Raw genomic sequence first — 22,147 nt, forward strand, 5'->3', positions numbered from 1 at the left:
ACAAACCAAAGCCGGGCTTGTGGTCTAGTGGTATGATTTCTGTTTCGCACCTTTGTCTGCGATCTTACAGAAGGTCCCGCGTTCAATTCGCGGTACGTCCAGGTCTCTCACACACCTCATCCTCCAACAAAACTACGACAGGTGCACAAACATCTGTTGATAAATTGTTCGTTTATCTTCCGTAGTATAGTGGTCAGTATGTGAGCTTGTCATTGGCCAACGCTCGAGACCCGGGTTCAATTCCCGGCGGGAGAGGCTCTATAGAAGAAGGGGGTTGTGTGGGTGCTCTTTTTTTCTTCTTGGCTTTTTGTCTCCTGTTTAAGGAGGTTTTGTTTGGGTATTGAGTTGAGAAGGGTGACATAGAAGGGGGGAGAGAAAATTCAGGCATGACTCCAAGGCAGCACCTCCGTCTTTTTATCCCCCCCTACATCAACCGCCTCGGCACCAACAAGAAAGAATACCACTCTCGCCCAGACGGTATCGCTCTTGTTTTCCCAAGCATGCATCGTCCCTCTTTGCACGACCACATCACCCTTTTTGAGCCTTCTCTTCTCCCCGCCGTCCAGAGTCAGCTCCATCTCTCCTTCGATCACCACCCCAAAGTCGATTGTTTCTGTCCTGTGAAACTGGATTGCCTGCCCTGGTCCCCAGTCGCAGTACCGAACGAGTGTTTCCCCTGGTGCCTTTGGGAACCAGAGCGTGCCTGGGCTTGGCTGGAGGGGGTGAGCCTGGAGACGGTTGATGTCATCTTCAGTGGACATGTTGAGGGGGGTGGTGAAGGTTTTGTAGAGGTCGTGGACAACCATGCCTACTGAGCCGTACGGGGTTGGGGAGGAGGGGAGGAGGGAGGGAGGGCCGAAGATGGAGAGGCCGGTGGTGGGGGAGTGCGTTGTCACATGGCGGGTAGGGGAGCCGAGGGGTTTGTAGATGGGTTGGTCTCTTTCTGAGGAGGACATGGCGGTGGTGGTGATGGGGGTTGTTGACAAAGGAAGATGGGTTTACTGTGGGGGAAAAGAAAGAGTGGCGATGTGGAACGGAGCGTCAAGAGTGTTTTGATGAGTGCAAACCCCTCTCGGAGGTAAAAGAAGGGTCCAGTCTTATCATATGAAAAGCACGGTGGGTGTGTGCGGCCGGGTATTATCCAATGGTGGTCATATATATACACCGGACCTGTTGAGTTGTACAAACAATGCGAGGGGCAATCTACCTTATGTCGGTTGATGTTGAACACACACAGCCAATGATACTTCTTGCATCCCCTTTACCACCAAAAATAAGAATAAAAAAGTGGGAGAATTGCCAAAAGTAAACTCTTCATGTGATAAATGCTTGGACGAGCTGGGAATCGAACCCAGGACCTTTCGCATACAATGGATCCTTGATTTTGAGGATACAAGGATGAGTATGCTAAGCGAACGCTCTACCAACTGAGCCACACGCCCTTTTCTTTTGCTTGATGAGTGGACATGGTCAGAGATTTCGCTCATGACTGAAAAGCAAGCCACGTAAAGGAGCCAGAAAGCCAAGAGTACGAAGGCTAACAACAACACCGGCAAAAGATTATTGCAAAACCAAAACCAGGCAAAACAAGAGGCAGGGTATACCATTTCATCACCTTGCCAGACACCAGCCGTAGCTTTCTCTTCTCAACGGTATCTAGTGCCAACAAGTCTATCTCCCAACCGAGAAAAAATAAAGGGTGCTGCTGTGTGCGTGTATGTTTCATCATTGCGCGCCAAATGCTCTCATGCCATAATACAAGAACAGGAAGATCGAGACCAACATCAAAAAGAGAAAATTCAAAAACTACACCATGACGTCCCGAGAACCACGCTTAGCTGTAACCGCCGCCGCCACCGTTTCCACCATTCCAGTACCCCTGTTGAGGGCCGTTAGCCGGTCCTGGAGGGTTGCCGTACCCCGATGATTGTTGCTGCAGCTGCGGAGGGGTTCCGTATCCGCTCGTGGGTGTGGTGAAGCTCCTCTGAGGCTGGGGATGAGCGAGAGGTGCTGGGCTGGTGGTGGCGCTTCGCTGCGGCGGCTGACCGATGCCAAAGTCAAACCCGTGCTGTTGCTGATTCGGTCCCGGTGACCCCATCCTCGACTGAAGGCTTTGGTTCGTCATGCTCCGTGTCGGTGGGTGTGGCAGGGGTTGGTGCGGGGGCGGCGACATGGACTGGTTGTACAAAGACCCTGTTGGTGAGCGCAAGCCTTCGTGTGGGTTGTAAGGAGACGGGGCGCCGGGGGACCGGGCGTTTTGAGTGCTGACATAGTTGGGGCCGAAGGGGTTCGTGGGGTCTACCGTACGTGGAGACTGCGCGCCTTCGCGAAGAAGAGGAGTGCTCGTGGGGCTCATGGGACCGTCGTTGCCATTGTTGGCGGCACGAGCAGCCGCGGCACCGGCACCGGCCGCGGCCGCTGTGGCCATGGCGACAACGTTGCCGAACTTCTCGTTGGCGGGGGCGGGCGAAGGGGGAACACTGTAGCTGTCCTTGTCGGCATGCCCGTTTTGGGCCATGTCCTTGGCATTGTACTCGTGAGCGTTGCTTGTGAAAGCATCAGGGTTGATGCCCTCCTTTCTGAACCGCTCCATCTCCAGACGCTCGGCTTCGGCACGCGCCGCGGCCTCGGTGGCCTCCTTGGCCCCCTGCCTTCTCTGGCGGATGCAGTAGAATAGAGCAGCGAAGAGGATGGCAGCACCGACAGAGGAGCCACCGGCGTAGATGGCAATTTTGGCGGCGTTGGGAAGTTCCTCCCATTTCTCGGCCATGGTCTTCTCGGGCACAGGGGGTGGCGCGTTCATGACCTCCTCGACGGTAGAATTACCCCTTGATAAGAGTCAGTCACGGGGCCAATTTGGGGTTGACGGAAGGAGCTTCTTCAAACTTACTCGACAATCTGGATGCTCTCCCACGAACCAGACCGGTCTCCATACACATATTCTTTGCCGCTGCTGTAGTCGGTGACGTGGCAGTTCTTGACAAACATGGAAAAGGGGCCCTTGGTGTAGTCGGTAGTACCGCCGGCCCACTCGCGGGTGCCCTCGGGCAGGCTGGGGTCACCACCAGCCCAGATACCGATAGAAATGCGCATGGGTGTCTGGGGGTACAGATCCATGCCACCCTCATCTTTCTTGCCGTCGCCTTTGCTAATGGCATCCTCTGGAGTCAGTCTGCGGAACTTGGCGCCGTCAATGTAGAAGTCAAGGTAGTCCTTGGTCCAGTCCAGGGTGTAGTTGTGGAAGTCGTCCTGAACGCTGGGGATCTGGTCGTACTGGGCGTTGGTGTAGTGCGGTTGGTTCTTGCCAAAGTAGTTGCTCTGAGCGACGGTGGAGTTGCCGCCAAAGAATTCCCAGTCGATCTCGTCCAGGTTGTCGCTCAACAACATGATGGAGCTAATGATGCCGCGACCGGGAGCTGCCTTGAGCCAGATTTCGGTACGACCCCAGAAGATGTAGAAGCGAGAGCGAATGGTGGGCGAGTCGCCCTGCTTGTTGATGGTGAACTCGGCACCAGTCTCGGGAGAGTACTTGACAGGGCCGACGGTTGTTTCCCAGGCTTCGAACTTGGGGGTGGCGTTGAAGACAAAGTTGTAGTCCATGCCGAAGGCGGGGTTTGGCGGGCACGTCTCGTTCATGGGAAAGCAGTGGGTGGTGACCTGGGCGGCGACATTGCTGATGAGCGATGTCCACGCCAGCAGCCCGAGGGCCGGGACGAAAGATGGTGTTAATCTCATTGTCGATTCAGCTGTCGTATGCTTGGGGTGTTGTATTGATGTATGTACAAATGTTGCTCGCTCAGACTGTTGATATGTACGTCTTGTGTCGCCGAGTGATCAGAGTAGTTGCATGTCGCTGTACTGCTCTTTGTATTCTCCAAGGATGTCGTCGTCCAAAAAAATCGTGTAAAAATCGGGGATCAAGATCAACTGATCGGCCGTGTCGGAAAAGAATCGAATGTTTGGAGGGATTGTGTGAGGCAATTGGGAGTGCCTCGTCTCGGTCAGGGCAAGTTGAGTGCTTGCCGCGTGTGGTTGTAGCTGGAGCTGGTGGGTGAAGGAGTGTGGTGTGTGGTGCTGTCGAGGGATCTCAGCAGAAAAGGGAATGTCAACGACAGACGAAAAGAGATGGGACATAGAGATGAGAAAAAGAGATTAGGAGGCCCGAAAAGGGGCGTGTCGATAAGCAGACACAGCAGGATTCCTCGCGAACCGAAGCTTGGGCTCTCTCGGCAGGCCTTGGCGGTTAAGCCCTTTGCGGGATAGCCCGCTGGAGCACGCGCCAGTGTCCGGGGAAGCCCCTGAAGGACTGCTTGTTTCATGTTAGCGCACCTGCTGTTGAACCAATCACAGGCTGTCATCCAGAGACTAGCGTTTTCTTGGGACTGCAGAAGCGGAGAAGCCATCTTGGATTTTCAGGCACAACGGCCACACGCAGATGAGTGTGACCTCACTGGTCCACTGTTGCGAAACTGTGAATTTTTTTTGTTTTATTTATATTTTTACTGTTATTTTTATTCTTCTCATCAGCGAAAGAAGAAACCGAAACCTTCCATTTCTCATCTCCCGTCTACTGGGCTGCGGGTGTCGCGGGCCGCCCACCGCTGACATTTACCCGCTACCTATCTTAGTTGACAGCACCCGATCCAGCCGTTGATCAACACTAGCTACTTTGTCCAATTCTAGATAGGCTTGCTCTCCTGGATTGCCGTGTCTCTCCTCATCACACTCACCCACATATCACTGTGTAGCCACAGGCTGTAGTTGTGCGCTTTCCACGGCTCATAAGGGTACACAAGTTGGAAGTCAAAGTGCCGCAACAGCTACCATTGGCAAACAAGTCCCGTGTATCAGTCTCACATCCCGATGATCTGCAAGGAGGGGTAGCACAAGACAAACATACCTCGACGAAAATCTTGTTCAACTCAAGAAAGGCGACAGTCTTTCCAGGACACCCCCATCGTCCATACCCGAATACAAGTTCGGCCACTCTCTTCATCTCGACAAACTTCTTCTCGTTCTGAGCCGCGGCCTCGATCCACCTCTCGGGTCGAAAAAGGTCCGCATCCTCCCCGAAGGTGCCCTTGTGCCGTCCTGTTGACCAGAAGCTTGCTGCAATTCTCGTCCCACCAGGCACATATTTGCCGTCGATGGTATCACCTTCGGGGGGAACCACCTTCAACGGGATGCCGGTGAAGGGGGGGTAGAGACGAAGTCCTTCGTAGATGACTCCCTGCAGATATGGCAGTTTGGCACCTTCGGCGGCTGTGATTGGATTCGAGATCTTGCCGCTCTTGATGCCCTCATCAATCTCTGTCTGCAGAGCTTGATACACCCTCGGCGTTGTCATGACATATAGCATTGTCGCTCGAATGGCGGTAGCGGTTGTATCAGACCCGGCCACGATCTGGATCAAGACCTCGGCTTCGCACTCACGCTGAGAGAGACCATGCCGTACAAACGAGCCCTTTCAAGGAATTACCTGTCAGCGGTCGTCGTTGCCGAGTCCTAGAGAAGAGGGGAAACCTACCAACATGTCCTTCCTGTCCTCTGCCCCCTCTCCGAATCTCTCCTCCACCAACATCCGAGCCAGTCTCATCAGCAACCCCAGCCCCGCCTTGTCCGTCGCTTTTGGCCCGATCAATTTCAGAGTAAGATCATTTGCAAACAACCCCCTCAACAAGGGAGCCGACGATATTGCAACCGACTTCGGAGCATGTCTCTCCACTAATCCCAAATAATCAACCCCGTGCTTATCCGCTCCCTCGGTCAGTACCATCTCAAAGTCGGCCTCATGACCAAACGCAATCCGCGAAATACTATCCAAGGTGAAATGTGAGCTCAACCTGGCCAAATCAATCGTCTTTCCCTGCTCGACTTTGCGCTCAAGTACCTCTCTCACTTGTCGCAGTTTGAGGTCAATATCCCCTTCCAAATTCGGCACATCCTTCCCCGCGTACCCAGCTGAGAGCTTAGCCTTGAGCTCGTCGTGGTACTTGGTGTCCAAGGTCGTGAACATGGTGTCGGTGAGGGGATCAAGCCGGGACTGTTTATACCAGTCGGATCTGGAGTATTTGGACCGAGCCCCTGAGGTGCGTCTGATCACCTCCGGGTCCGACGTGATGAGGTCGTTGGGGCCAACTCGGATGGTGGACATGTGGCCGTACTTGGAGTTGGCAGCAGTGAAGTAGTCGGCCATGCGGCCCGAGCGGTGGACCTTGTAGAGCCAGAGATATGAGAAAGAAGTGGTAGGCGGGCCAGGGAAGCGCCGGAGTGGAGAGAAAAAATGGCAGTAGATGGCAGTAGAGAGGTAGTATGTCATGAACAGAAGCAGCAGAAAAGCAGGGACCGAGTAGGAGAGCGGAGGGTTGGGGATCTCGGGCAGAACGGCCATCATGTGCGACGGATAAGTCATGGCTTCGGTATCCTAGTGGGAGGTACAAAACAGAGAAATACTGACGAGAAGCTTAACAGGGAGTTGACACAAGAAGGAGTTGGAAAGAGGGGAAAGTCCATCATGTGGAAGGCGCATAGAGATATCCATTTCCCCCGCACACTGTAGGTTGCATGAGTGCCAACTTCACCAATCACTTGAACATTGATGCTGTGTTACACTCCTTCATCGTCTTGGTAAACAACAAGGCGGCACCTTACCATAGGTAGCCAATAAGCCACTGGTAGGCCAAGGTACCTAGGTAGCGATCTTGATGAGCAGGGCAACTACCTTGAAAAGAAAGAAAAAAGAAAAAGAAATAGGAGATGGTGAATACCACCAAGAATCAAAACCTTCAGATTTACAATTACAACAGGCCGAGGTTGGTCGCACCTACTTAAGGCCGTGATCTTTTGCTTCAGAGTTTCCTTTATACCTACCTATGAACCTACCTTAGTTACTTCAGGAATGACTTCACACTTGGCCCGTGCCCATTTCTGAAGTCTTTCCCGAAGACTCATCCATCGATTGATCCACTGGTTCAGAAAGGCTATTTATTCAGAAGACGTGATCTTCAGGTTGGTGGTGGCTGAAAGTGAATAACGCCCTTACCTAAGCCAAGGTCTGGTTGCGCCGTGGCCTCGCTGCAAACCTTACTCAAATTCCTGTCGAAACCTCTCTTCCGGAAAGATATGATTGTTCCCAAAAGAACCCTATGCTCATTCTTTTGTGGCACAGGCCAGGCTGCCTGCAAGCCCCATATTCACCTCCCGTTGCTAGGGCTGGTGGCTGTTTGATTCTTACCTCACTTCACACTCTCACTGTTTTCTTCGCTCGGGACGCCCAAAAAATCCTTCTTTTCCATACCGCAGTCTTCGACATAGGTAATAAATCAAGCAGTCTACCAGAGACACCCCTATCGAACATCAACATGGAAAAGAGCCTTTGGGCGAATGCCTTCTACTTCGACTTTCCGATGAGCTGTTGAGGATGATAACGGAGGAGGTCTTTCATGTTGGCAAGCCATGGACGCGTCGAGATAACAGCTGGGGGGATGAAGACCCGACCGACATCAATCACAAGGTCCGCTTCTCTCAATTGCACACGCTTATTCGCATTTGCCGCCGTTTCTACACAGTCGGAATGCCCATTCTGTATTCGAGCCTGGAATTCCGTTCGGCTTCAGACTGCAGACAACAACACAAACCTATTTAGCTTAACACATGAACACCAGTGATGATGGATGATGAGTCAAGAGAAAAGAGAAACATAACGGCTTTGCCCACTGTCCAGATGACCAAAGATCTTGACCACTATCAATGAACTGAGCGGAAAAGGGTGTGCCTAAAACCCGGTGACAGTGTCCTATTCTGATTCAACTATAAACCACTTTTTCCCTGCCAGCCCTCACTAATTCAGATGATTGGCTGCCATGCCCGGCTAGCTCAATCGGTAGAGCGTGAGACTCTTAAGGGGTACCTCCGTAATCTCAAGGTTGTGGGTTCGACCCCCACGTCGGGCTCAATTCCCGTTGCTGATCTTCTACTTTTGCAAATATTTTGCATTGTCATTCTCTTTTCCATCTTGTGGCTTTTTTTTTTTTTTTTTGGCATGTTGCTTACATTTCGCGGGAGGACTCCGACAGCAATTAAGGTGTGGCGAATTTTCTGCAGGCACATGTTGTGATACCACTGGACGCAAAGCTTGTTGACGACACTCGCCACAGTATGGCTGGTGAACAAGTGATCGACACTGCGGACGCTGGGGAGGCGCAACAAAGACGAGGTCGGATCAGATGATGTTTATCTTTTGACACTATACAACCGAGAAACAAAACAAGTGGCCAATTTGTGTCGGTCCGGAGCTGGTAAAAAGCAGCAGGTAGGACGTTGGAGGACGGGATTGGCCCCAACGTTCCTGGTTCCTGGCCTGCCGTGCCGAACCGGGGCGCGGGAGCTTTGCTAGTGCCGGCGGCTCGGTACATAGGCAGGCCCCGAGAGAAAAGAAATTTATTCCCGGTCCCCTTACCCTCGTGTCGTTTCTTGCAGGGGGGGAAACGACAAAAAGTTCCGACCCGTCAAGTGAAGAATATACCAGTACGCGGCGGCATTCATCGGTGGCAACTCATTGGGTGTCCATCATGGCGGTTTGTTGGGAAAGGACTACACTAGGAAAGCCATGAGGTTGACGCGCGCCCCATCACTGTCGTACGCTTTAAACCATGGGAACTTTCGAAACGAACAGTCAACTGTGGCGAGTATGAAAGTGGTGTTTTCTTGCAGTGGTCCACCTGTGGCTGACGATTCCCAGATACTGGTCGACGTTCGCAGACGCCAATGATCTAGACCGCCCATCGGGGAAAAAGCTAGAGCTTGAGGAGCCGTCATATGAGCTGTTGAAAGGATCTGGTTGTTTTTGTGACCAATTCTGTGACGAGCGGATATCGATCCTCGGAGAAGCAGCTCAGGCCGGCTGCTCCTAGGTAGGTAGTCTATGCATGGCTTGCATTTGCCATTGGCGACAAAGTTTCCGGGAGATGCACGCTGGTCCAGTCGGTTCATCTGAAATATATGCTTGGACGGGTTCGGCAGTCGCTGTCATCTCAAAAAGCCATGCTTGCGGTGCAACGAGATCCAATCCTCCGTAACCAAGAGTTGGGTTGGAGGGGTGAGGGGCAGGAAAGGGTGGGGTTCAACATCCCACCTCCACCGCATGCCCCAATCAGCTGGGGATATTGGCTCGTTGGACGGCTCCAGAGACATTGTGCACCTATCTCAAACTCTGGCAATACATTGATGAATGTTGGAAGCTGCCTTGCCAGTCCAAAATACTGTAAGTATCCTGTCATGACAAAAAGCAGACAATCACTTTGGAAGGTGAGAAGACATCACTAACCGCCCGAGTTTCAACCAACAAAGACTTTCCAACCCCAAACCCGACTCCACCTGCCCAACCCAAGAACCGAAGAGCTGGAGGCTGGTCTCGGTCAAAACCCTCCGGCAAGACCCAACGGTTTGTGCCGGGTTCCCAGCCCAAACTGTTCCTCCGGAAGCATGCTTTCTTGGTGTTGCTTTACGGTGGGCAGCACATACTGACATGTACGGGCCCTACTGTGTAGGTGTCAAGAGTCTCAACTGTCAGTTGAGCCAAGAACGAGCTGAATAGCTGCCCGCAGCCCTCGTACGGTATGGTCCCTTCTAGAACTCGGTCTTTCTCACGTGCGGTGAGGGGGAAGAGGGAAGAAGCTTCCACGTTTGTTCCACCTCCATCGATGAGGCTGTTGACAGAATACCGAGCGATCGGTAGAAAGCACGGAAACACCTGCATCCGGATGAAGATGGAAAGGGCTTTACAAGTATAAAAGCAGTGGGAACGTCCGCTGGTGAGGCTTGAGAAAGAGGGTCTCTTTCCCAGGGCAGCGCATGGCTTGTAAGCGCCGCCTGCCTGCCGCAGCCCCACATTTTCCGGAGCAATCTCTCCGGGCCTGTACGAAGGAGATGCTTGAAGACAGGACAAGGTGGTGCAGCAGAAAAAAAAAGACTTGCGGATTGCGGATGCACCGAATATATTCCGCCGTGCACTGGAAAATGACGGATTTGTCTTGCCGGGTGTGTGGCCCGCAGTCTTCTTTCCCCTTTCAGGACCCTTTCGACGTGTCACCATGCTATGCCTTTGCCACAGCACGCCAGCCAGATCCAAAGTCGAAGCCGTCGCCCCCAGACACTGACCCGTCCCCTACGCTACACCTTTCGTCTGCAGTGGGTGAGGTGGCGAGAACCAGCTGTCCGTCACTGCCTGTAGCTGGTTGGGAGCCCTGGCCGCAGTGAAGCCCAGTGCCAAGCCCATGGTTCCGTTGAGCTCTCAGGAGGTACCTATTGCTCCCTCCACCCCTGCCCGCTCACTATCCCCCAATAACCTTACATACGACGCCAAACCACATACCAAAAGACGGAAGCCTCGAGAGGATACAAGAACGAAATTCCCGGGTTTTCTTCAGGCTCCCCTAACCCGGGGCAGCCAGAGCCGATCATCTTTAGTCGCCAAACCATCCCCTATATCATGAGCCACACCAAGACAACCACACCACAGACGAGAAAAGCAAAACGAATTCATCGGCAACAGGGCATCTACACGGGCATAGTCATCATCAACAGAATCCCATGAGTACTCTAGCTCTTCCTACACACCCTCGAGCTTCACCACCAGCATCACCAGCATCCGAACAGATCCGCCGTCCCTCCCCACCACCTCTTTGCTGTGCTGTCATCTCTTCCAGGCCGTGAGGTACTAGCCCACTGAGCCCGCCTTCATTAATGTGCACTGAGCACACGACCGGTAACTGCCCAGCCTGCGGGAAGGATTACCTGGTCTTCGTCGAGTTTTGCAAAGACTACCACCCACCGTTGGTGACTTGTCCCAACGGCACCACCATCGTTCGTGTTGAAATGGAAGAGGGCGGCTGTCCGAGTCCTGTCTGCCCCAACAGTCGGAACGGAGGTTGTGCCGTCATGTAGCAGCAGCAGAAACAAGAACAAGAACAAGAACAAGAACAACAACAACAACAACAACAACAACAACAGAGACGGAAACCACACCAAGGCGCCTGTTTCGACCCCCCCGAACCACGTTAGAGCTTTTGACCCCTGGGTTCAACCTCGACAACTTGATCGAGCCCTTCGTACTCGGGAACGTCAAAGTCATATTTTGCTGCGATTGCGGGTGTGACGAAGCTTTTGTGGGGGGAGGGGGGGTGGGGAGAGTCAGTTGGGTCCAGAAGACAAGCAGGATGGGGCGGTTTTGGTACGCACCGTCCTCCAATGAAGTGACGGCCCTTGAAGTGTTTGACAAGGGGCTTTGGAGCTGTCAAGCTGATCAGGAAGTTAGGGTGAAAATTACTACCGACACCACTTTTGGGCGGGCCCTCCTCGATATCCCAAGATGAGGGGGCATCCACGGAGGTCACCGGGACCTGGGTCTCCGCCATTGCATTGATGACGGCTGGGAACGGCTCTCGAACTTCTCCAGAGAAACTGAAACCTACACCACCCGACATTGAGTCATCATGAGCCATGAGGTGGGAGAGAGGAGAGGAGAGGGGTGACAGAAAATAGGTGGAAAAACGAACCAAAAATAGCATCGACAACGTGATCAGCCGAGCTCAACGCCTTGGGGAAATCGTCGACGAAGAGAACATCCAGGTCTTCCAACTGTTTGGCGAGGCGCTAGATACACGAATAAGCGATCTGCCACGAGAGAAGGTGGCCAGCAGGGCTGGAGAAGGGATCGACCAGGCAAGCAGTGTAATAATATAAGCCCGCTGCTGTCTAGGTCAACCATGGGAGGAGAATGTTTTAGTCTGACTTGGACGTGAAGCGCGCATTGCATGTACCTTCGCTATAGGTATAGAAGAAGTATTGGGCAAATGAACAACAAAGCGATATTGCCATACAAGAAGAGGAACATGACTTACCTGGTAAAGCTCGTTTTTGCTGCGTTTGGGGTAGTAAATGGTTGGTTGATAACCGTAATGGCGCAGATGTCGGGCTGCCACAAGACCGTCACCCCCTGAGCAACTGGTGAGCACAGGCCACCCAGGTTGAAAGTCAATAAAGGGGTCTCAGTCACCATTGTTGCCAGGGCCGACAGCGACCAGAACCCTGCGGCCTTTGTTGAGGGGATGGACGCGGTACACTTGGTTTATTGTCAACACAGGCCCGCCGGGTTCGAGAACTGACGACGGGATCAGGGCCAGAATTTAACGCACCAACCTGGGATACAGACAGTCCTGCGAGCTCCATGAGCTGGTCGATGGAGAAGGCGCCTGTGCTCATCAGCTCCCTGTCCAGGGCGGCTGCAGCCTTTGCACCGAGTGTCTACCAGTGACTGTCAGCTGCCATTCATTCACCATCAAGCAAAACAGCGTGCCTTGAATACCATGGTCAAGTTCAAGGTGTGGGGCGACCTCTTGCTGTGTGTAGTCGAGGACCGAGTGGAGAGAGAGCAGTGGGAAGGGGAGGAAAATCCGGGGGGAGGAACAGAAAGAAGCAAGACAGGTGATTATATGGTCAATTAGCTCCAAACTCGGAACAAATGACACGAAAGCCCAGCAAGCTTTACTGACATCACCCAATGTCTTGATGTAAGGTAAACCACCCAGAAGAGCTCATGTTACAGCCGGAGGGTGGGGCAATGCATGCGCTCACGCACCACCTCAGCACCTGCACCCATTTGGCGCACGGACCCCAAGACTGCCCAGCCAGAATTTTTGGAGCTTTCTCCGGTTCCACTCACTCGAGCGAGAGAGCGCATCCCGCCAGAGAGGCCATCGCCAAAACCTTACGACGACCGCAGCAACCACCGACTCCGTACTCCGTGCCCCGGATCGCACCCGCCCAGCTCAACCCCGCAACATGGTCGTCAAAATCCGTCTCGCCCGCTTCGGGCGCACCAACTCGCCCTTTTACAACATTGTGGTAGCCCATGCCAGGTGCCTCTCCCCGAGCTCTTCGAAATGAAATTATGATGCTGACGGACAACAAACCAGGACGGCCCGCAACTCCCGCCCCCTCGAGGTGATCGGCACCTACGACCCCATCCCTAAGAAGGACACCTACGACGAGTCAGGGAGGCTGCACAAGGACATCAAGCTCGACATATCGAGGGCGCAATACTGGATTGGTGTGGGGGCACAGCCGACAGAGACAGCGACCAGATTGTTGAGCATGGTGAGAAGAAAAACTCGGGATCGAGATGCAAGAAGGTGGTTTGTGGCTGACCAAGTTTTTCGACATGACCAGGTGGGAATCGTGGACCCTAAATACCAGAAGACGCCACCAAGGAAGTCGACACCAAAAAAGGAAAAGGCGGCCCCGGCAGAGGCATGAGTTACGGGAGGGTTTCCATGGGAATAGGAAGAGTGGCAAAAGATGGGGGTGGGACGGGCGTGTATTCTAAAGGGAGGATGCGTACTGATACCGCACACAACCCCTTGGCATATTTTTAACAGGCGTTTTTGGGTCGACACTGTCTGGATTGTACGATACGGTAGGGGAATGGAAGCTCTATCACTATTGTTTGGGAATTGTGGGAAATCTTGCATCTCGAATGATGAAGTGGAGGGCTTGGGGGTTTTTCACGCCAACGAGTTCCCAACCAGGGCCAAGAACGTGTGACCTCCAAAAACCCAAGACGATTCAAAGTAAGCAATTGTTGAGGGACCATAGCCAGCTGTCTGCCACATACAAACCCTAATCTTTGCCTGTCCATGATGGCGACCAACAGCATCTACCTTAGCTTGTCTAGGTAGGTACTCAAATGTGACCGAGCTCAGAGGTCAAGCTGAGCCATAAGACATAATTCACACGTTTACTTCAAGCACTTGTATGAATGCCACGTCCATCTCAGGACTACACATTCTCTTTTCTAGTATCATAGCCCAACCCCATGCAAGCCGAGATCCCATAATGCGAAAACCCTATCATGCAGACTGTCTCCACGCACCCACACCACTCCACTCCACACTAAACCAAGCATGTCTTATACCCCAAAGCCCACAATCTTTCCATCAAGCAAACAAGGTCCGCTGGCGTAATGGCAGCGCGTCTGACTACGATCTTGACAAGAGATTCAAGTAATCAGGAGGCTCCAGGTTCGACCCCTGGGCGGATCGTTTTTGTCCTCACAAACATCGAGGTTCTTCTTTTGCCTTTTGTTCATCACTCCCATCTTCCCATCAGCAACATTCCTGCTTGGTGCCGCAGTAAAGACTGCTATGTCACAACATCCAGGAGAAACTCTTCACAAGACCGAGCCATATTGGAGAGGAAATATATTATCTCTTTTTATTCATCTTTTGGTATCCCTATCCAAGAAAAAAAAAGGCAATGCATCCCGGCCGGCCTCCCTGTTCAACAGTCCCAGAAACGCCCATGATGTGAAATGTAGACGACTCCCCCTTCCCCCCGAAAACAAAAACCAATAGACATCACCCAGCCGCTTCCCATACGCTCCGCTTTGCTCCGGTGGACTCCCTCGTTTCCCGAAAAAACTATCGTGTTGACGCATGACATGTACCTGTACTGTGATCCCCCTTGCTCTTTTGTAACTTTCTCTACTATAACCGGTCTATAGTGGGCCCATCCAAAAGAGATTAATGATGGGCGCTGAAGAGTGCATTCATCGCCAGGCAAACAACCATGACGCAGGCACCGTAAATCGAAAGACCCAGAGCCATCTTGCGAATCAGCCCCGTCTCCAAGTGCTCCAAATCCCACCTCCACTTCTTGCATCTCCTCCTGCCACCGCGTCCGCTGATCACACTCCCCAAGCTGGCAACACTGTCCAATAAACCAGATCCAGTGACCGCAGCACTCTCTTCGTCGTCGTCGTTGTCATCGGCAGAATACTCGGCATCGTCGTCCTCCTTGGTCAAACGCTGGTGAAAGATACTATCCGGATCGCTAATCTTGTAGTAAAATAACCCCGGCAGGATGAACGAGATGGCCGTCGAGCCTGTGCTACCGACATAGGCCAACACAGTGTCCAGCGTCTCGACGCTGAGCGCGGTGAAATAGCTAAGCACCAGAATGACGCTGGTAATGAGGGCAAAGCGAAGCTCCGACATGGCAACCACAGGTGCCCCGTGGCTATCCAGGGCGCCACCGCCGGCAGCTCCTCCTGAGGGAAGAAGGGGCTGGCTTCCGGTTCCGCCGCCCGATGGACGCGAACTTCCGGGACGCCAGCGCAGTACCGCGTCGATTGATGCACGGCACGGGTGGATTTGGAGAGGAATGCTGAAGGTGACGAGAATGACAATAGCGGCCTTGGCGATGGTGGAAGCAATCGAGGGCGGGTACATGCTGACGATGTTGCCCTTGACCTCGTTGCCAAAGGTAAGGTAGCCGGTAATGGCGACCAGGACGTAGATGGAGGCAGCAGATCCGATGCTGGATCCAATGACGCCAACGATACTGGCGGGTGAATTGTCCTTGATCTCGTTCACGATAGAAAACATCTAGACAGCGTTAGACATGGAGTCGGGTAGCCGCATTCTAGTGGGAAGACATACATTCTGGTGGCAAGTGTAGGCAAAGATCATGACTGGTAGGCTCCTCAGCGCAGCTGTTGGGCCCTCCCAGGTGACCCAACGAATGTCCCGATTGTTTGGTACCTCATCAGCGCCAAAGTGGTACACGACCAGAATGACCAAGTACCCAATCGAAAGCAAGGCAACAATGCTGGTGTACTTGAGCGAGTCTAGCTTTTTGGGGAAGCTGAGCGGTATGATAAAAACCAAGAAAAAGACAGTTATCCAGAACTTCCGGTCCGCGAGGAAGGGCAGCCCACTGTCGACACTCCCAAAGGCCTCGGCAACGCCGGGCATCAGGTCTCCGATGATGATCATGTACGAAACACCAACTCCAAAGCACTTGATGGCGATGGCGGCATCAAACACCACGGCGGCGTTGGGATACGTGATCTGCGAGAGTGCAAAGAAGGACGAAGTTCCCCGATCGAGGTAACGTGCGCATCGTGACTGGAGGTACAAGCCAAACGCCGATGTCAAGCCGCACCACACAATTAACAGCGCTCCCCATAGTACACCAAAATGCGACATGGCGCCGGGCATGGCGAGTGTTCCGGCGCCCACAATGGTGTTCAGCAGGTTGATATTGCTGCTCATCATCGAGGCGTTGCCTCCACCCAACTTGGGGCTCCGTGTACGGCGATGTCTAGGACCGGAGAGTCAGCAATTCCCAATCCACAACCTGAGGAAGCTTGCGATATACTTACTGCGTCATGGCAGCGGTTGAACCTCCAGGAACAAAACTATCCACTGTAGAATACCCAGTCATCGCAGGACAACTTGTATCCGAGTTGTCCAGACTTCTCAACAATAATCAACGATCGTATAGATGTAGCAGTGCTGTCGGGCGGGGGGGAGAGGGGTTGTGATGGCGGAATGGCAACGGATCTACGCTCGATTTTGCGGCCGTCGTTTTTCAATGGTTATCAGGGTCTTCGAAACCAGGCAGCCATCGCGGGAATCCCTTTGTTGGCAGTTGACCGCTGGAGTAGGCGTCGTCACGGAGCGTCTCCCGAGGAGTGACCTGAGCGTTGGGTGTGTCGACAAGAGATGGAGTAGTAATGATACTCGATTGCCTGACGCAGGCGGTCGCTGTTGTATGGTATCGCGGGAGGTTTTTCCTCGTCGTCGTTGTCGTCGTATGCGCTGAGGTGAGGTGAGCAAAAGAGGAAGAAGGGGGCCAACAAAAGCCGGGGGCCTGGACAGGAACGGGGTGGTTGTCTCAGAAAGTCGGCCAATTACAATCGACACAAAAAATAAAATTGGGGCTCCACGTCACGCGAGCCGTCAACCCGCTCGCTAACCATCAGCCTTACAATAGCGATAACGGGGACTAACCACTCATCACAAGCCACGCCCGTTGCATTGGTAAATACCACCAAGTAAATACAACCGGTAACCACGCCGTCGGTTGCCCCGTCTCTCTCTCCCTTCGCTGGTCAAGAGCCTCCAATTGGTCAACATCACGCACTGCACCAGGTGGACAACTGTCAATTCTACAGAAACATCACACCTCGGTTCGGCAACCCGCGACGTCATGGACGACACGCTGGACAAGACAACGCTGTCGACGATTGAGCTGCTCGAAGCTCGTCTGTTGCGCATTGAGCACATTCTCTACGGCCCCACGACAGCTTCAGCCCAACCACCATCCGAGTCAGCTTCCACGTCTCTGGCTGAGCTCGAACAGCGGTTTTCTCTCCTGCTTCGACACATGCGTGTTTACGCCGAGATCCTCAAGATCTGTATGTTCCTGTCCCCACCCTCCTGAACCCTCTTCTCTTCACAAGGCTTACACGTCGTCTAGACAAATACCAGCCCTCTTTCTTCCAACCACCACCGTCCAATCCCAATGCTCCTTCAGAAAACACACCACCGGTCGATCTATCCCCGGAAGCGGTTCGAGCGACTGTGCTATCGTATGCATCTCAGTTCCCGTCAACAGCGTCAGCCCTGACTGCAGTGACATCCGACACGCCCATCCCCGACGCGAAACTGAGTGCCGAGCTGGCCTCCTTACTGCCCAAGATGAAGGGTATTCAAGCAACACAGATGGCGCAGGAGGCTGAGATCGCTGAGCTGCGGGCAAGGAGCGAACGAGTAGTCAAGGCATGGTATGAAGGGGGCGTTTTGAGGTACGGCCGCTTCGTGGCTAATCACGAGGGGAGATTGGAAAAGGTGGAAAGAGGTCTGCGGAGGATCGAGAAGGAACGGGAGGAACCGCCGCTTTGAACTTGACGACATTATCATCAGGACTGGAACGAAACGGCGATCGATTTCGGCATGACTTTGAAGGGATGGGGAAACACCATGGCGATGGGCGCTTGACCCGTTTGGCTATGTCCATGGTTTTCTGGCTAAGTGCTAGGGTATATTTGGCACAATGGACATAAGAATCGCAGGGGGCTAGTAACACCGCGGCCACAAGGCTGGGGTATATGGACATGGCAGCGGACCTGGATTGGATGAAGAGAGGCGCCGATGATATCTCCCAGCAGCTGTAGTCGGAGCAAGAAGCCTACTTTTGGGGAAGAAAGATGTTGTGACGGGGCCCTGCTGTGTCACCCGACAAGTCTCAGTTCCCCAGCCGGCATTCGCACTCTCCGTGTTTCAAAACCGCCATTTCAAGCCGCGATCACGCATTTGCCGCGTTACACCTACACCGAAGATCAAGCAAGAGAGTGGCATAGCCAGCGCCTAAGAGGTAGACGCTTTTGTATTTACTTTTTATACCGTCACGAATTGGACGTCGGTCCGAGAGAGTTCTCCAGGCAGTTTTGCCGGGGTTGTCTTGTGGGGCACGCGCCGACGTTCTGGAAGGGCCATGGATATGGAAAAGGCGGCCGGGCAGTATGACCGACTCGCTGACTTGGCCAGCGTGGGGAAGGTCGTGATATCGAAAGCCGGTTGGTTACAATATCGACGCCGGTTGGCAACCTGGGCCGCAGGCCGGCAACCCTTCCGGGCCCGACCATGCAAACTCCATCTGATGTTCAGCCTGGGCACCAAAAACTTCAGCAAGGGAGGAGCTGGACGCGGTGTTGGGACCCTCCTGGACTCGTTTGTGCTTGCTGTGCGATTATGCCAATTGCAGCAAGCGGATGGCGGTGTAGGTCGAGACTTGCCATGCGGGCCACTAGTAATTAATCAACGGAAAGAATTGCCTGATCATGACTATCTAGGATTTGATGCTACACTCTGTGCCTGTTGAAAAGCCGGAATCTCTCAGGATTTGCTGATAAATGACCGCCGTTACGACATGACCTTGTATATGAAGAGCAAGGTCCACTCGATCAAATCGGCGCTAACGCAGGAACCGCGGAACGACTCCATTCCAGGGAAGTTCGTGACGTCGATTGATTCGCAACTTGGAGGTAAAGGTCCACGTGGATGGTGGACAAAGATAATGGTGAGAAAACCGCTCAACGCCGTGCTGTTGTAACACACACAGTGCCCCCTCTCCGTCGGAGACATTTGTTTTTCACCAGAGCCAACCGCTTCGCCACTTCTCGAAGGTCGTCAACCGTCAACAGTGTCACAACACCACCCGACCTGGTGGACTATGGGCGCAGTTATCAGTCAACCACGAAGGTTTGCCTCTGCATTCTTGAAACCGCCATGTCTTTTTCCCCCTCTGCGTCTCTTGCTAATGGCCTGTCTGAAAAGCCGATCGTCACCGTCGTGGTGCTCAGGCCGTGCGTTGGTCAGCCAAAAACAAGGGGTTCAGTCAGGGGGGCCGCGCGACACAGCCTGATTTAGAAAGCGACCACCACCAGCCTATCAGCTCGCGTCACCCTTCCTATTGTTCTGCAACTAAACCTCCCCCCTCGGCTCCTTGAGGCGGCCAGAGCGTCTCCTTTAAGATCGATACGGCGTAATGAATTGAACTGTTTTCTAGCGTGCCGGGTCGTGTCCATTGTCTAGTCTTCGACGGGGACGTTGAGGCTAAAATAATTCCAGAAGACGTTTGTTTCCAGCTTTGATGAATCTGAATCAGCGACCACCCGAAGAGGGCATACGCCCACACGATGCAGCTGGTCAATAGGGCGCCGCATTATGGCATCCATAGCTCGGGGCAGAGGTCCATCCCGCCGGCCTTTGGCCTTGCGCGGTCGACTGTTAGCGGGGTGAGCTGGGCTGTTGAGGGACGGGAATTGAGTTGTCGACCGTTCAAGTCCAGCTGTTAGACTGCCTTTCAGTCTATAGGTCGACAGCCCAGAGAGAACAGTTCCCCGCAGATGTCGCCAGTGATCACGAAAGGATGGAAGGCCACAAGGCCTGGATAAAATGCTTGGCTCGGCAGGGCACAGCATGGACCACCCATTTTCGCTGCATCCAGGCCCCATCCCGACCAAGCCGGCCAATCCCCGTCAGGTCTGCACCACACTGCATCCACATCCACTTGCTGGGCTCAGCCAGTGAGAGCAGGCCTCCGAAAAGGGCAGTCTGCAGTGCCCCTTCCCGCCATTGCCCTCCAACGCAACCATCATTTACCTACCGTACCCTTCCCCCCTCGTCCCTCTTTTTTCCCGCCCCCTTCTCACCATTTTGACTGACCCCTTCGCTTCTTCACCACCACCCGACGGCCGACCATCGTCACCACCTCACCCTCTGCCCGACCGACTTCCCTCAACAGTCCCTTACGCCACACGATCGGAGCACGCCGGCCGGAACTGCGATTGCGACACGACAGGCTACCTACCTGAAGATAGGACAGGACAGGACCACTGGACTGAAGGGGGAAAAAGCGGAGGATTCTGAGACACCGAAGGGTTTTTTCGTTGTTTTTTATTATTCTTTTTTCTTCTCGGCTCTCGACATTCTGTCATGACAATTAGCGGTCCTGCAATTGCGACCACTATTACCTACCTACTAAGGTGCTACGACCCGACCTCCACTATTCCCGGTCCCCGAGCTTTGCTTTAAGTTTCAGCGCGCCGAGACGACGGGCCCCCCGAGCTCGATAGCTACATTACCTGCTACCACCTGAGGAACTAGACGCTTGCATTTACCAAAGTCAAAGGCTTCCCTTGCAGCAATCCCCCTCCCCCTCCCCCGAACTCCCCGACGCCGGGGCTCCCCCTTTTCACGCGACGACGCTTGCGACTTGCGGCTTGTGAATTCCATTCCAACCTAGGCACTGCCCTATCAGGACAGCTGTCTCATGCCCCATCGCGAGTCTTGCGTCAATTGAATCGCCACCGAAGCGCGGTTCGCCCTCCTATCACCCTCGACGTCTTTTAATCGCCAGCCCAAGGCCCGCTCGTCCTTATGCCCAACTACGGCTCACTACACTCGCCATCGCTCAGGAAAATGGAACAGTCCAGAATTCAGTACGGGCGGAAGCGCCTAAGCCTTGGGAATATCATCGGTGACCCATTTGCCTTGGCCACCATCTCCATTGCTTTTGTAGGTACCCGACGCGCTTCCAAGAAACATATCAATTGCTGACTGTGTTCGACATAGCTTGCCTGGATCATTTCCTTCTTCGGTTCCTTATTTGCCCACATCAATCAGCCACCAAATACCTCCGGAGTCAACAACTCCTTTCCCCTGTATACGTGGTGGGCTGTTGTGTTCTACTTCTTCCTCGTCGTCGGCGTTTTCATCGTTGTCGCTTCGGACAGCGTTCAGACCTATCATGTCGCCATTGTCGGATACCTCGGTTGCGGGCTTGTGCTGTCCACATCAGCAGTCCATGGCTTGATCTACTCCAACATTGGCTCTCGTGAGGCGGCTGCCGCCGGCATGATCCTGCTGGCCATGGTCACCATTGTCTGGATCTTCTACTTCGGTTCGGCCCCGTCGGCAGTGCCACGCGCTTACATTGACTCCTTTGCGCTCGCCAAGGAGTCATCCACCAACCGACAGACGATGAACACCGGTTACGGCATTGGCCGCCCCGAGACATCAACCTCGGTCCAGCCCCCACAGATGTACACAGCTCAGCTTAACGGTCTCGAGAACCCATCGCCTGTAGGAGGCATGCAGTCGTCTGGCATGCGCAACTCTGCTGTCCCCCCGCCTTTCCAGTCAACACTTGGTCAAAAGTCCAACGGCTTGCCAGGAAGCTCCGATGGGGACATTGCTCCTCCCACCGAATACCCGTACCGCGCCAAGGCCATCTACAGCTACGAGGCCAATCCCGAGGACGCCAACGAGATTTCATTCCAGAAGCACGAAATTCTCGAAGTCAGCGATGTCAGCGGCAGGTGGTGGCAAGCGAGGAAAGAAAATGGCGACACGGGTATTGCGCCAAGTAACTACCTCATTCTGTTATAGACGACTGTGGATGGAATGAGAGGCTCAGGAGAGCTTGCAATTCATTACAGCACACTACACTACAGCACACAGCCCAGCACAGCATGATTGGGAAAACAGTCGGCAATTACCGTGGGCGCCCGCACGTACAACATTGTGGATGATTATTTTTTCTGTTCTTTTCTTTTTTTTTTTTTTTTTTTTTTTTTGGCTTGGTCGTCGGCAAATAACACGACCCACTGGCCTTTTTATATACCCAGCAAGAGTTTCGGTGAGGGCGGCGGCGGTGGTTCGACGGTGGTCCGGAGTTTGGCGCAGAAAGGGTGACGCTCGACTGGGAACCGGACAACAAAACCAATGATTCTCTGGGA

The 22,147-nt window shown here is 53.6% G+C and overlaps 10 protein-coding genes and 5 non-coding genes across 15 annotated transcripts; 9 read left to right on the forward strand and 6 right to left on the reverse strand.

The window, feature by feature from the left end:
- Positions 1-13: 13 nt before the first annotated feature.
- On the forward strand, positions 14-101 carry QC763_0101180. The gene has a single exon. It is a non-coding gene; the product is annotated as a tRNA-Ala (tRNA).
- A 74-nt stretch (positions 102-175) lies between these two features.
- On the forward strand, positions 176-255 carry QC763_0101190. The gene has a single exon. It is a non-coding gene; the product is annotated as a tRNA-Asp (tRNA).
- Positions 256-380: 125 nt separating this feature from the next.
- QC763_610670 (uncharacterized protein) lies at positions 381-956 on the reverse strand (the record flags this gene model as incomplete). The annotated part of the gene is made up of 1 exon (XM_062914890.1): positions 381-956. One exon carries the CDS (start codon positions 954-956, stop codon positions 381-383), a length of 576 nt encoding a protein of 191 aa, XP_062763659.1.
- A 374-nt stretch (positions 957-1,330) lies between these two features.
- On the forward strand, positions 1,331-1,442 carry QC763_0101210. Its single transcript has one exon. It is a non-coding gene; the product is annotated as a tRNA-Ala (tRNA).
- Positions 1,443-1,642: 200 nt separating this feature from the next.
- On the reverse strand, positions 1,643-4,270 carry QC763_610680 (uncharacterized protein). Its single transcript, XM_062914891.1, has 2 exons — positions 2,891-4,270; positions 1,643-2,828 (listed from the first exon to the last, which is right to left on the reverse strand). The coding sequence occupies exons 1-2, from the start codon at positions 3,733-3,735 to the stop codon at positions 1,835-1,837; spliced, it is 1,839 nt and encodes a 612-aa protein (XP_062763660.1). The 5' UTR covers positions 3,736-4,270; the 3' UTR covers positions 1,643-1,834.
- Positions 4,271-4,452: 182 nt separating this feature from the next.
- QC763_610690 (uncharacterized protein) lies at positions 4,453-6,546 on the reverse strand. The gene is made up of 3 exons (XM_062914892.1): positions 5,528-6,546; positions 4,901-5,464; positions 4,453-4,820 (listed from the first exon to the last, which is right to left on the reverse strand). Exons 1-3 carry the CDS (start codon positions 6,410-6,412, stop codon positions 4,680-4,682), a joined length of 1,590 nt encoding a protein of 529 aa, XP_062763661.1. The 5' UTR covers positions 6,413-6,546; the 3' UTR covers positions 4,453-4,679.
- Positions 6,547-7,864: 1,318 nt separating this feature from the next.
- On the forward strand, positions 7,865-7,952 carry QC763_0101240. Its single transcript has one exon. It is a non-coding gene; the product is annotated as a tRNA-Lys (tRNA).
- A 1,252-nt stretch (positions 7,953-9,204) lies between these two features.
- On the reverse strand, positions 9,205-9,528 carry QC763_0101250 (uncharacterized protein; the record flags this gene model as incomplete). The annotated part of the gene is made up of 2 exons (XM_062906400.1): positions 9,205-9,211; positions 9,326-9,528. The coding sequence occupies 2 exons, from the start codon at positions 9,526-9,528 to the stop codon at positions 9,205-9,207; spliced, it is 210 nt and encodes a 69-aa protein (XP_062763662.1).
- Positions 9,529-10,743: 1,215 nt separating this feature from the next.
- QC763_610700 (uncharacterized protein) lies at positions 10,744-10,944 on the forward strand (the record flags this gene model as incomplete). Its single annotated transcript, XM_062914893.1, has 1 exon — positions 10,744-10,944. One exon carries the CDS (start codon positions 10,744-10,746, stop codon positions 10,942-10,944), a length of 201 nt encoding a protein of 66 aa, XP_062763663.1.
- A 113-nt stretch (positions 10,945-11,057) lies between these two features.
- Positions 11,058-12,658, reverse strand: QC763_610710 (uncharacterized protein; the record flags this gene model as incomplete). Its single annotated transcript, XM_062914894.1, has 7 exons — positions 11,058-11,160; positions 11,239-11,467; positions 11,556-11,652; positions 11,901-11,995; positions 12,056-12,121; positions 12,195-12,303; positions 12,638-12,658. The coding sequence occupies 7 exons, from the start codon at positions 12,656-12,658 to the stop codon at positions 11,058-11,060; spliced, it is 720 nt and encodes a 239-aa protein (XP_062763664.1).
- On the forward strand, positions 12,162-13,864 carry MRPS16 (37S ribosomal protein S16, mitochondrial). The gene is made up of 4 exons (XM_062914895.1): positions 12,162-12,483; positions 12,575-12,917; positions 12,975-13,155; positions 13,228-13,864. Exons 1-4 carry the CDS (start codon positions 12,366-12,368, stop codon positions 13,312-13,314), a joined length of 729 nt encoding a protein of 242 aa, XP_062763665.1. The 5' UTR covers positions 12,162-12,365; the 3' UTR covers positions 13,315-13,864.
- A 142-nt stretch (positions 13,865-14,006) lies between these two features.
- On the forward strand, positions 14,007-14,099 carry QC763_0101290. The gene has a single exon. It is a non-coding gene; the product is annotated as a tRNA-Arg (tRNA).
- Positions 14,100-14,243: 144 nt separating this feature from the next.
- Positions 14,244-18,015, reverse strand: QC763_610730 (uncharacterized protein). Its single transcript, XM_062914896.1, has 3 exons — positions 16,223-18,015; positions 15,498-16,161; positions 14,244-15,443 (listed from the first exon to the last, which is right to left on the reverse strand). The coding sequence occupies exons 1-3, from the start codon at positions 16,282-16,284 to the stop codon at positions 14,580-14,582; spliced, it is 1,590 nt and encodes a 529-aa protein (XP_062763666.1). The 5' UTR covers positions 16,285-18,015; the 3' UTR covers positions 14,244-14,579.
- On the forward strand, positions 16,612-18,755 carry QC763_610740 (uncharacterized protein). The gene is made up of 2 exons (XM_062914897.1): positions 16,612-17,260; positions 17,323-18,755. Exons 1-2 carry the CDS (start codon positions 17,053-17,055, stop codon positions 17,745-17,747), a joined length of 633 nt encoding a protein of 210 aa, XP_062763667.1. The 5' UTR covers positions 16,612-17,052; the 3' UTR covers positions 17,748-18,755.
- A 2,031-nt stretch (positions 18,756-20,786) lies between these two features.
- Positions 20,787-21,797, forward strand: SHO1 (Transmembrane osmosensor; the record flags this gene model as incomplete). The annotated part of the gene is made up of 2 exons (XM_062914898.1): positions 20,787-20,924; positions 20,982-21,797. 2 exons carry the CDS (start codon positions 20,787-20,789, stop codon positions 21,795-21,797), a joined length of 954 nt encoding a protein of 317 aa, XP_062763668.1.
- Between the last annotated feature and the right edge of the window lie 350 nt (positions 21,798-22,147).

Source organism: Podospora pseudopauciseta, chromosome 6, assembly GCF_035222475.1.
Source record: "Podospora pseudopauciseta strain CBS 411.78 chromosome 6, whole genome shotgun sequence".
NCBI classification, from domain to species: Eukaryota; Fungi; Ascomycota; class Sordariomycetes; order Sordariales; family Podosporaceae; genus Podospora; species Podospora pseudopauciseta.

Bases quoted from the DNA above. Each gene is read 5' to 3' on its own strand.
- MRPS16 (XM_062914895.1), top strand. From the start codon at position 12,366: ATGGTCAAGTTCAAGGTGTGGGGCGACCTCTTGCTGTGTGTAGTCGAG. The intron at 12,918-12,974 runs GTGCCTCTCCCC...ACAACAAACCAG, and splicing joins ATTGTGGTAGCCCATGCCAG to GACGGCCCGCAACTCCCGCC. The intron at 13,156-13,227 runs GTGAGAAGAAAA...CGACATGACCAG, and splicing joins CGACCAGATTGTTGAGCATG to GTGGGAATCGTGGACCCTAA.
- QC763_610690 (XM_062914892.1), bottom strand. From the start codon at position 6,412: ATGACTTATCCGTCGCACATGATGGCCGTTCTGCCCGAGATCCCCAAC. The intron at 5,465-5,527 runs GTAGGTTTCCCC...ATTCCTTGAAAG, and splicing joins AGGACAGGAAGGACATGTTG to GGCTCGTTTGTACGGCATGG. The intron at 4,821-4,900 runs GTATGTTTGTCT...TGCCAATGGTAG, and splicing joins TGAACAAGATTTTCGTCGAG to CTGTTGCGGCACTTTGACTT.
- QC763_610680 (XM_062914891.1), bottom strand. From the start codon at position 3,735: ATGAGATTAACACCATCTTTCGTCCCGGCCCTCGGGCTGCTGGCGTGG. The intron at 2,829-2,890 runs GTAAGTTTGAAG...ACTCTTATCAAG, and splicing joins GAGAGCATCCAGATTGTCGA to GGGTAATTCTACCGTCGAGG.
- QC763_610730 (XM_062914896.1), bottom strand. From the start codon at position 16,284: ATGACTGGGTATTCTACAGTGGATAGTTTTGTTCCTGGAGGTTCAACC. The intron at 16,162-16,222 runs GTAAGTATATCG...CTCCGGTCCTAG, and splicing joins TCAACCGCTGCCATGACGCA to ACATCGCCGTACACGGAGCC. The intron at 15,444-15,497 runs GTATGTCTTCCC...AACGCTGTCTAG, and splicing joins CCTACACTTGCCACCAGAAT to ATGTTTTCTATCGTGAACGA.
- QC763_610740 (XM_062914897.1), top strand. From the start codon at position 17,053: ATGGACGACACGCTGGACAAGACAACGCTGTCGACGATTGAGCTGCTC. The intron at 17,261-17,322 runs GTATGTTCCTGT...CACGTCGTCTAG, and splicing joins CGCCGAGATCCTCAAGATCT to ACAAATACCAGCCCTCTTTC.